Source organism: Moschus berezovskii, chromosome 15, assembly GCF_049115385.1.
Source record: "Moschus berezovskii isolate FMDL1 chromosome 15, NW_MosBer_1.0, whole genome shotgun sequence".
In the NCBI taxonomy this organism is placed as follows: Eukaryota; Metazoa; Chordata; class Mammalia; order Artiodactyla; family Moschidae; genus Moschus; species Moschus berezovskii.
In genome coordinates this window covers 22,709,265-22,721,351 of record NC_142474.1, presented here as the reverse complement: position 1 = coordinate 22,721,351, position 12,087 = coordinate 22,709,265, and the positions used below count along the sequence as shown (strand labels likewise).

Genomic DNA, 12,087 nt, shown 5'->3' with positions numbered 1-12,087 from the left:
AGTCAGTGTAGGAGGGACTGCAAAACGGCGTGAGTTCCAGGAGGTATGGTTCACAGGGAACCACTGATGTGACAGTCTGGCCACAGACGGGTAATTGTCACCCCGTTTTACAGAACAGGAAGTTAAGACTTGAGAGGAAGTAAAGTAGAGATGAGGCAACTGAGGCCCAGGGAGGTGAAGTGGCTTGCCTACGTGACTGTGTTACTTTGGGGGGATACGGCAGTGAACAAAATGGAAAGTACTGCTATCCCCCTAGGGTTTACACTTATTAAACAACTAAATCTCTTAGAGAGCCACGACCCAAATAGTCCTGGCTCAGTGTCAAAAGAATGCAGTATCCAGCAAAATTAATAATGTCCAGAAATCACAGAAACACTTCTTAAAACTCCATTTTCTTTCTCATCTTCCCTTCACTTTATGGAGCTCTTCTCACCCCAGCCTGAGTGCTTTTCACTTCTGTCCTCTCTTATTCATTCTCTTCTGTCTGTGGGAAAACAGGGGAGGAAACAGGTACTAGTGGGAACCCACGGCTGGAGCACTTCTCCCAGTCCAGGAGCAATCAGAGAAGGTTTCCCAGAGGAAGCGGTCACTAGGCTGAGGCCTGAATAGAAGTTGGGCAGGTGAAGATGACAGGGAACGGTATTCCAGGCAGAAGACACGGTCTATGCCAAAGTCCAAAGGGCAAAACCAGAGCTCAACCTGGTCTGTTGAAGCCTGAGCCTGGCAAAATGAAGGGGGTGTGGCTTGCAGCCTGGAAGGTGTTTAGGGAGAGGGGCACCTGGGCCCAGGGCAGGGCCTTCAGGAGATGCCTGAGGCAGAGTTCATTTGACTATGCAAATCCTGGGAAGGGTATAAAAAAAGGCTTTGCCTTTCAGAGTCTTCCAATACCAGAGGCATATGGAAATCCAGAAGAGGCATTTTCTCTTCAATGAGCCCTACCTCCTGGGGAAACAGGAGTCTGGCCTGTTGCTAAGTTGTAACCATCACACTGGCAGAAACCTTCCTGGGAGGAGGGTCATGGACCAGGGCAAGAACAATTCTCCCTGTGGTACAAATGGGGAAGACAGAAACCACAGGAGGGTAAGAGGTGCCAGGCCCTTGTGCATCCAGGAGCAGAGGTGGATTCAGAGCCCAAGGACAGAAAGGAGCCACCCTGGGGCCTGGTCTTCACCTCTGGTCCTAGAGAGGTAGGTGGGCGCAGCAGAGACTGCCCCGTCACCACCTGGCTGTGTAACCTCAGATCCACTCGGGGTCTCTCGGTCCCTCCATTTGTCAAATGAAGGAACTGGACCATCTTTGTGCTTTTCAAGTTTGAAAGCCTTTTTTTTTTAGCTACAACTGTGTTGGTCAAATGAATCTTACGGAGCGGCTGATCACTTTAAAATAGATTAAAACAGACCGGCTCTGATTGAAGGGGTGACCTTTCTTTTGTCCCTCAGTTAGATTCAATGTGAAGAGTCCTGAGCTGGAATATCCCTACAGGCCTTTCCAGCTGATTCTGTGATTCCCTGGTACTCTCTCAGAAGCAAACTGACATCACGGCAGACCATCTGGTGCTCATGAAATCTCACCACCTCATCAACTCCCAATTTATAGACCAACCCTGAACCCAGCCAACCTATCCACTATTTGTTCAGTTGACAGACCCTTGAGAAGCAACACTGTATACACATGGACTTAGGAATCGTATAGAGTTTTGCTGTTGAGCCCAGGGCCGCCTGTGTAGTCTTGAGCACATAGCTTAACCTTTCTGAGGGCTGCTTTCCTCAACAGGGACTGTTGAAGTGAATCCTTATATGCCAGACTCTGTTCTAAACACTTGATGTAGATTTAGAGTATTAATCCTCACATGAACCCTCGGAAGAAGATTCTATTGTCCCATTGTACAGAGAAGAAAAGTGAGGCACAGGGGGTAAAGTAGTTTGCTTGGAGATCACAGATACGTGGGGCTCAAGTTGAGCTGGCCCAACCTGGGAGTCACCTAGGCATTCTCATCTGCTGTCTTCTAAGTAGGGTTAGTCCCACTTGCCCCCTTGAGCTCGTGTGCTCCTGTGCAAATGCATAACATGAGTGTCTGTCCCCGTTAGTGCCTGCTCTGTGCCAAAAATTCAGGTAGGGTGATGGACACAGACCCTAAGCAGGGCTGTCAGATTTCCAGCCTGGTCTCCACTTGGACCAGGTAGTTACTTCTCTGGGATTCAGTTTTCCCACCTGTGAAATAATAGTGCTGAAGCAGTAGTACCTACCCCAAAGCAGAGAGCAAATGCTATTTGAGTATTAAACATCATATTATGATTAATGAATAAGCTACAACGGCCACAGTTAATGTTATGGCTGTTGTTAACTGTTCGTCTGAACTCCTTATAAATTTTCCACACCCATGAGGCCAAGACTGCCTCACCCACTCCTGGCGGGCGATGACAAGCAAAATCAGAGTCTCCTGGTTTCCTTAGAAAAGGCTGGAGACTCAGACCTCGGTTCCAGTGGCCATGGGTGCCCCCTGCTGGCCACTTTCCACAAGCATACCATCCACTTGCCTCAGACCTTGAACAGACCTTGGTTTAGTCTGGCCAGACACCCTACCTCCCCAAATAATCTCACCAGATTGCAGCCAGCTGCAGCCCTCCAAAGTGTTGGAGTTCTGGGTGAGTAAAGGCAGCATGGAGGCCCTTCGGGTGGATATTCAAATCCTGGGGGTGTGATCTGACAAAGGTGTCCCTCCTCTGTACAACAGAGACGGTGGTAACACCTGGCTTTGGCTCAAGGACGTCAAAGACCCGTTTATGAACTATAAATGCTATTTTCTGAGTTTCTGAGGGTTAATCATAAACGTCTTTATGAGGGGTAATGCACAAACTCTTATAAGAGGAAAACGTCTTTACAGAAAAATCCCACATCTTTCTGTTGGGCTTCCCAGGTCCTATTGTGAATAAGAACTCACCACATAGTCCATTATGCACTCAGAAGCCCCGATGACATTAAAATATACATCAGACCATGTCACCCTCCTGCTCTAAGATTTCCCACTTCCCTTCATGCTCAGAATACAACCCAACCCCCTCTCCTAACCTACAAGGTTCTTCCCCATCATCAGCCTCTCCCACAACCTCTGCTCTCCTCCCCACTTTCCCCTGGGCAACTTCTGCTCAGCCTCCTGTTCCGTGAATACCCAAGCCACTGCCTACCTCCGGGCCTTTGCACATGATGTTCTCTGCCAGGAATGCTCTTCTTTGACAGAGCATTTGCTGAAGTTTCACCTCCTGACCATCCAATCCAAAACAGCCCTCTACACTTCATGTCCTAGTGCCTGATTTCCCCTTTCTTTATGGTGCTTATCACCACCTGTGGGGGCTTTGCCTGGAACCTGACCTGTCCAAGTAACATGTCTGGTGCCCACAAGACACTCGGTAGATGTTTGTTGAATGAATAAAGGCATTTTCCCTACCCAGGCTTGGGAGTGAAGCAGGCATAAGAGATACAACAAAATATGATGTGAGCCTAGGTTGTTCCCAGTAAGGGGATTGGGGATGAAAGCCCTTCAAAGTATCCTGGGGTGTGTGTGTGTGTGTGTGTGTAGGTCCTTGAAGAAATAATGCTGTGTGTGTGTGTGTGTGTGTAGATCCTTGAAGAAATAATGCTTTTTCCTTAAAGTGTTTTCTGGAAGTCTTGCAACCCTAGAGAAGCTCCAAACTGGCCCAGGCTATGAGGATCCCCCCAACCTGGTTAGGTAGACAGAGAAATGCCAGTCTGAGACCAGGACCCTCCCACAAAACAAGGGGGAGGCCAGCCCAGGTATTTTCCAGTTTTCTCACACTTGGCCTCCTCTTCTGCTTTGGGGTGAGCCACATCTGAGGGTAAGGGTGTCTCTGTTTTGGGTGGAGATCGCAGAAGGCATGGCCTTCATCGAGCGCAGGAACTACATCCACAGAGACCTCCGAGCCGCCAACATCTTGGTGTCCGCGTCCCTGGTGTGCAAGATCGCCGACTTCGGTTTGGCGCGGGTCATCGAGGACAACGAGTACACAGCGCGGGAAGGTAGGGGGCGGTGTCGAGGGGCCCTTGGGGCCCGCTGGGGCGGGGCGTGTGCGCTGAGCGTTAGGACCCGTGACAGTGGCGTTAGTCCAGATGCAAAGGCCTGTCCCAGGATCAGCGATGTGTTATTAAGCTGGAGGGGCTCCATCTTGAGTTTTGGCCTCCAGTCTCCTTTAGTAAGTGGGATCAGTTGTAGATTGGGTCAGTCAAGTCATGTTAAGATTAAGGGTAAGGGCAAGAGCAACTTTAGGTATGATAGACAAAATCAGGGAAGAATCTAAATGTCCATAAAGAGTAGAATGATATTCAAATTGTGGTTTATTCACAGAATATTATTATGTATCAATGAGAAGTTACAAACCAATGACACGTGCAAACGCAAAAGAAAATGGATGACTCTCACAGGCATAATATCAGAATAAGGGAATTCAGACCAAAAAAGTAGATGCTGGATAGTTCCACTTATATAATTCAGAAACGGGCAAACATGTATACAAAGGTTGACAGCAGCATTATTCTTAACAGCCAAAAAATGGAAGTAATCCAAAAGACCATCAACTGATAAACAAATACACAAAATGAGATCTAGACATGTGGTGGGATATTATTTGACCATAAAAAGGGATGGAGTACTAATATACCCTAAACACGGGCAAACTTTGCAAACAGCATGTTCAGTGAAAGAAGCCAGACACAAAGACCATGTATTGTATGATTCCATTTATATGAAATTCCCAGAACAAGCAAATCTATAGAGACAGAAAGTAGATTAACTCCAGCCAAGGCTGGCGTGGGGAGCTAGAAAGAAATGGGTAGCAACTGTTATGGTCTGGGGAAGGGTAGGGTGAACATATTTGAAAATTCACAACTTTGTGAATATATTAAGAAAACCATTGAACTGAATACTTTAAGTGGCTGAATTATATGGTCTGTGCATGCATCTCTAAAACTTTTTAAAAAAACAGACAAAACTCATTTATTGTGCTAAAGGTCAGAATAATACTTAACCTGGATTGCAGGGGTATTGACTGAGATGAGGCAGGAGGGCGCCTTCTGAGATGCTGAAATTTTCTATATCTTAATCTGAACAGTGATTACAAGGGGGGATACTATAAAAGGCATCTAGTTGTATAGGAAAGATTTGTATATTTTATTTCATGTTTTTATGACACAGTAAAAGTGAAGCCACTAAAAGAATAAGAATAGAATGTATAATTTTTAAACCAGGAGAGGATAAGCAGGAATAAAGAAAACTCTGTCAGTCCCAAGGGAGGAAGGGATGGGGGGAGCAGGAAACACATAGAGAATTTTCAAAACTTGACTATGTACTAGATGATAAAGCAGGTCTCAACAAATTCCATAAGTACATGTATCCTTTACACTGCATTCCCAACTACAGTGTAATTACAATAGAAATTACTCACTAAAGGTTAACTCAACCTATCCCAGACCAGATGGAAGGAGAGGAGGACTAGAGGGAGAGACACCCAGTGACTGGGGGAAACCGAAATCTACCCCTCCCCCACAGGGGTTAGGGGGTCGAGGTAGCAGGTATGACCTGGACTCAAAGTCCCTTGAAGTTCTGCCATCCCCAAAGGTCCTGTGACCTCTAGGACTCCACTCTTCAGGAGTTGTAGTTCACCAGGACATCAGCTGAATCAATGAGGTGGCCCCAAGAGGGCAAGTCCCCTGCCACACCCCAGGTATGGCCCACTCCTCCTTACCTTTAGTCACTGGTCCTCAGAATGGATGCTCCTTGCTTCCACGGGGGCCAGATTGAGGGAAGTCACAGTCCTGCAGGGGACAGATGTTGGCAGTTGTACTGATGTCCTGTTCCCTTCCCCTAGCAGAGACTCAGCTCTGACTGCTCCCCAGACTCTCCTTGACTCTGCTCTGTTCAAACCACAGGAGCCAAGTTCCCCATCAAGTGGACAGCTCCTGAAGCCATCAACTTTGGCTCCTTCACAATCAAGTCAGATGTCTGGTCCTTTGGTATCCTGCTGATGGAGATCGTCACCTATGGCCGGATCCCTTACCCAGGTAAGAAAGAGGGCATCAGCTTGGGGCTGCTTCCAGGGCAGCCTGGCTCCCTTCTCTTGTCATTGTGTCCATTCAGACTGAGTTTTTGTTTGTTTGTTATTGTGTTTGCTTTTTATCAATATTTTAAATGAAGTACAGTTGATTTACAATGTTGTGTCAATTTCTGCTGTATGGCAAAGTCATTCATTCATATATATACACATATTAATATAAATCTTTTCCATTAAAGTTTATCATAGGATATTGAAGATAGTTCTCTGTACTATAAAGTAGGACCTTATTGTTTATCCATTCTCTACATAAAAGTTTATGTCTGTTCCACTCCATCCCTCCCCCAACTGCTTTCCCCTTGGCAATCACCAGCCTGAGTTGGTTGACCCTCACTGAGTTCTTGACCCTCACCCCCAGCCTCTCAGTTAATAACACCATTATCTATCCAATTTCTTAAGCCTGGAATCTGGAAGCCTGCTTGGCCCTTCCTCTTCTCTCATCCCTTTCCACGTTCAAGGAGTCACAGGGTTCTAGCCATTGGACTCCAAAGCATCCCAAGTCTATCCACTTCTAACTCCACAGCCTCCACCCACACCAGACCAACGTCCTCTGTCATCTCACTGGTACAGTGGCCTCCTAAGCAGTCTGCCCTCTCTCCTAAAGGCCATTCTCTCCCTGAGCCCAGAGGGGTTTTTCTAAAATTGTGGATCAGAACTTTTCCCTTCTCCACCTCTAACTTTTTAAAGGCCTCCCAGCATAATTGGGACAAAATCCCAAACTCCTAATTGTGGCCTGTAGGTCCGGCATGATCCAGCCCCTGCCTACTTCTTCCCTCTCCCTTCATGTCATGCTATACCTCACCACCCAGTCATCTAAAGCACTATACACGTCCCTGTGCTTCTCGTTCGCAATACCCTATGCCATTTCATTCACAGCATTCATCACCATTGATAACTATATTTGTCTGATATTTTCTCCATCAAACTCTGAGCTCTGTGAGGCCAGAAATCATGTCTGTATTCCTTACTGGTGCATCTGGACTGCTACCTTTGTGCTTGGCCTGTAGTGGGTGTCTAGTAACTATTTGTCAAATGGATGAATTTATCCTCATGCCTGTGGGCGGCACTCTACACTGAGTAGATCACGGGGTATACAAAGATATATCTGGCATGTAGAGTGCCTGGGGCTCGGCAGATAAAGTTTTTCTCTGTTTCTTTTCAGTTGGGATGTTTCCTAGGGTATCTGTAGCCAGAACCCTGGGGCGGGAGGCAAGGTGGATATAAAGAGAATTCTGACTTTGTAAGTAAATAGTCCTGAACTTTAATCCTGTTCCCATCAACACCTTGAGAAATTCACTTGACTTCTACCCCAGTTCTTCATCTGTAAAAAATACAGGTAATGAAGTCAACCACTTTGCAGAAGTGGTTCTGAAAATTAGAAATAAAAGGTGCAGACACTTCATTCACTCATCAGTATGTATCAAATCCCTACTGTGTGTTAGACATGGAGTATACAGTAGGAGACAAAGCCCTTGCTTGGCAGGAGCTCACATTATAGCCTGAAGGAACACACACTAGACGCACTTCTCAGTGGAGAGCACTTGGAACAGAAAATGAAGCAGGGGCGTAGGAGAGAGGGTGACCTAGGGCTCCTGTGGACATGGAGCACTGTCAGAGCAGGTCATATCTGAGCTGAAAGTGAGCAGAGTGAGGATTAGGGAACGGATTCCAGATAGAAGGCACTGCCAGCTCTTAGGGCCTGAGTTGTATCTGAAGAATATCAAATAAGCAAGGTAGATGGAGACAAGAAATGAGAGCAGATGGTACATGAAGCGAGGGTTGGCAGGGGCCCAATCAGGCAGGATCCATGGTCATGGTGAAGACTGTGGGTGTTAGTCTAAGTGTAAAGAAGCTACTGGAGCATTATAGGCAGGGAAGTGGCATCATCTGATTTCCACATGCAAGTGATGCTTTGGTTTAGTGCAGAGAGTGGATCAGGGCTGGGGAGATGGTGGCAGCTGCAGCTGTGGCACAGACAGTGGTGATGGTGGTAACTGATAAGTTGATGAGCTGGTGCTATGTTTTAAAAGAAGAAAGGCTGTGACTTGTTGATGTGGAAAGTGAGGGAGAGAGAAGAATGCAGGATGAGTCTCCTGGTTTTGACTGAGCAACTGGATGCCTGATGGTCTAGGGATAAAAATTTAACAGTTCTGTTTTAGCCCTGTTAAATTTGAGGTGGCTTATCCAAGATGTTCAAGGAAGCCCTTGAATATATGAATACGTTTGGAGTTCAAGATTGGAGTTATAGGACTTCCCTGGTGGTCCAGTGATTAAGAATACCACTTCCAATACGGGGGACAAGGATTCAAGCCCTGGCTAGAGAACTAAGGTCCCACATGCCATACAGCATGACCAAGTAATTTTTTTAAGAAAGACTAGTAATATAAAATTGGGGATCATAGATGTTTAAATAGTTGTTCTTGAGGATAACTAACATAAACTTTAATTGAACAAAGAAATGTTCCCATTCATAGGGTGACACTGAGTCGGCTACCTGACTTGTTTTATCTTGCTGCTGCTGCTGCTAAGTCACTTCAGTCGCGTCTGACTCTGTGTGACCCCATAGACGGCAGCCCACCAGGCTCCCCCGTCCCTGGGATTCTCCAGGGACACTGGAGTGGGTTGCCATTTCCTTCTCCAATGTGTGAAAGTGAAAAGTGAAAGTGAAGTCGCTCAGTCGTGTCCGACCCTTAGCGACCCCACAGACTGCAGCCTACCAGGCTCCTCCATCCACGGGATTTTCTAGGCAAGCGTACTGGAGTGGCTTGCCATTGCCTTCTCCAGGCTTCACCAATAAAAACCAGTCAGGGGGTTATGGAACCCTGTAGGCACAAGTAACAAATTAACAGACTGAGTCGTGGAAACAATAGGTAAATTGTTAAACCCAGACTAAGGAGTCTGACAGTGGAGACAGGTCAGTTCAGCTGCTGGATGACTCTCAGGTCTCTGGGTTGGTTCCTCTGTGATTGTCTTCCCCATGTGGTCAGATGGCTGCTGCAGCTCCACAGACCACCTTGTGTCACAGTGTCCAAAGAAAGGAGGAAGGGTGTGGCCAAAACTGGGCACCTGGCCCCTGCCCTCACTGCAGGGGAAGTGGGGGAAGGGATGCCTGGCTTGCATCGTGGGAGGAGCTCGGCTCCCATGAGGAGGTGGGGAGGGATGGTTGTGGGGAGGCAGTGACTATCTGCCAGGCTGACCCCAATCCCTCCCTTTTTAATTCCGTGGCTCCTTCTCAGGGATGTCAAACCCCGAGGTGATCCGTGCACTGGAGCGTGGCTACCGGATGCCTCGACCAGACAACTGCCCGGAAGAGCTCTACAACATCATGATTCGCTGCTGGAAGAACCGGCCTGAGGAACGGCCCACCTTTGAATACATCCAGAGCGTGCTGGATGACTTCTACACGGCCACAGAGAGCCAGTACCAACAGCAGCCGTGATGGGGGGGCGGCCAGGCGGGGCCAGGCACTGAGGCCACGCCTGCATGGTGGCTCCCTGCACCTGGCTCACCCTTCCCATTCTCAGACACGCACCCTCCCTCCAGCCACAATTCCTCATCTGCCAAGTGGGTGGGTCGGACTGGACACTCTCTTTTTGACTCTGGCGATCCACAATCTGCGATTCTCAGGACACCTCCAGTTGACATTTCAGTTGCCTGGGACAGCTGGATTCTAGTTTCCGCTGCGGTTTGGATAGAAAACTTTAAAAATGATGAAATAAATATTTAAATAAAAGATCTGACAGCTAAAGGTTTTACTAACAGGTTAGCTTTTCTTGTCTTGCCGGTTTTGGAACATTTGTCTTTTGGTGGATGACAAGTCAAAGGGGGAAGGACTGGCAAAGAGAAGTAGGGTTCAATGCTCCCTGTTTTCTAACTCCCCCTGAATACCTGATGGCTGTATTAGTTTCCTTTGGCTTCTGTAACAAATTAGCACAAACTTGGTGGCTTGAAACAAAACAAACCTATTATCTTACAGTTCCAGAGGTCAGAGTCTGAGATGGGATGGCAGGGCTGCGTGCTTTCTGGAGGCTCCAGGGGTGAATCATTCCCTTGCCTTTTCCAGCTTCTGGAAGCTGCCCACGTTCCTGGTTCCCTTCTGCTCATCACTCCAAATTCTGTTTCTATCATCACATCTCATTCTCTGACTCTGACTCTGAGGCCTCCCTCGGTTACTTGTCAGAACCCCTGTAATTACACTAGACTCACCTGGATAAGCTTAGCTGATAGCTCAGTTGGTAAAAAGTCTGCCTGCAATGAAGAAGACCCAGTTCGATTCCTGGGTTGGGAAGATCTGCTGGAGAAGGGATAGGCTACCCACTCCAGTATTCTTGGGCTTCCCTGGTGGCTCAGCTGGTAAAGAATCCGCCTGCAATTCGGGAGATCTGGGTTCAATCCCCGGAGAAGGGAATGGCTACCCATTCCAGTATCCTGGCCTGGAGAATTCCATGGACTGTATAGTCCCTGGAGTTGCAAAGAGTCAGACACGACTGAGCAACTTTTACTTTCACCTGGATAATGCAGACTAATTTTCCCATCTTCAGTTCCCTAATCACATTTGTAAAGTCCCTTTTGCCATACCAGATAACATCTTCACAAGTTCCAGGAATTAGGAGGTGGACATGTTGTTTTTTTTTTTGGAGGGGGACAGACTATTTTTCACCTGTCACACTGGATGGGTTTTTGTCTCCAAGGAGTTGCATGTGCCAGGATGACAGGAATGACTTTTCATGATCTGGGACAATGACTTTCCTGCCAAACCATGTTTTTATGCAAGTTGGTTGGTCTAGATCGCCCCCAGGGCTGGGGGCTGCCTATAACCCCTGAATTTCCCATGGTCCAGCAGCCATCACGGTTGTGATGGAATCCTACAGTCCTACAGTGGAAATGTGGCTGATGAGAAGTATCTGCTACCCTGAGTGGGAAGCTCTCAGAGGAGGGGAGGGGTGGGGGGAGAGGTAAGAAGGAGGCAGAGGAGACAAGGAGGCAGTGGGGCCTTCCTGCATGTTGTCTTGGTTGAAAGTCCCCAGTGGTTAGCCTTGTTGTAGAGGGAGTGATAGGAAGAGTCAGACCATGGGATGGGGAGCAAGTGACACCCTTCTGTATTCTTGTATCTCCTGAAGGATCTATATCCTTTTGTGATGCACCCACCAGAGTCCCATGGAACCCTATACCAACTTGATTCTGTACCCCTGAGTAGCACAGAGTCTAACCTTAGGCACTGGGTGTAAGAACAGTGGAAAATAAAATGTTTTAACTTACATAGTTTATAACTGAATTTCTCTCTTGCTTCCTGGTTTGGGAATGTGTCTTTGGGTCTCTGAAAGGATAGCCCAGTGTCCTGTGATAGGAATTTGCAAATATGATTGGTGGCATATTATGATTGGTAATCCGTAAGAGGAGTTTATGTCCCTCCCTGCCCCACTGATGTTGAGTTTGGCCATGGACTTGTTTTAGCCAATGGGATGTTAGCAGATATGACTAAGAAAAGGCTAAAAATGTGCTTGTGTGGCTAGGCTTGCCCTCCAGCCTTTTGACCTGAAACAAAGTCCAATGAAGATGAGCGACATGTGGAAAAGATCTGGACCCAACCTGCAGCTTGGATTTAAACCCAGCTGAGAACAGCCTTGATCAACTGAAACCCAGCTGTCCTGTGGACATGTAAGAGAGAAGGAAATGCTTATTATTATAAGCCTTTGAGTTCTGGGGTTGTTTTATTATGTGGCCTTATTATAGAAATATATGACTGAGACATGATCTCAAAAGGCAAAATCTAAATGGACAAGATCAAGGGATCAATTCCTGCCCACCTAATCTTTCCGTTTACACTGCCCTCTGAACCCCACTAGCCCACACTCTGATTTACCCCTTTGGTCACAGGAAATACTGATGAAAACATAGGGATAGGCATAGCACCAAAAGTATTCTCCATGAAAGAAAAAAACCGATAAATTGGAATTTATTAAAA

At 47.1% G+C, this 12,087-nt stretch overlaps 1 protein-coding gene across 1 annotated transcript in view; it reads left to right on the top strand.

The window, feature by feature from the left end:
• The window catches only part of HCK (HCK proto-oncogene, Src family tyrosine kinase), a 48,313-nt gene extending 38,456 nt beyond the window's left edge, over window positions 1-9,857 (top strand). Inside the window, exons 11-13 of the mRNA XM_055435324.2 lie at window positions 3,882-4,035; window positions 5,941-6,072; window positions 9,359-9,857. Coding sequence (XP_055291299.1) covers window positions 3,882-4,035; window positions 5,941-6,072; window positions 9,359-9,561 — 489 coding nt within the window. The 3' untranslated portion in view covers window positions 9,562-9,857. The remainder of the gene's footprint in view (window positions 1-3,881; window positions 4,036-5,940; window positions 6,073-9,358) is intronic.
• The last annotated feature ends 2,230 nt before the right edge of the window (window positions 9,858-12,087 follow it).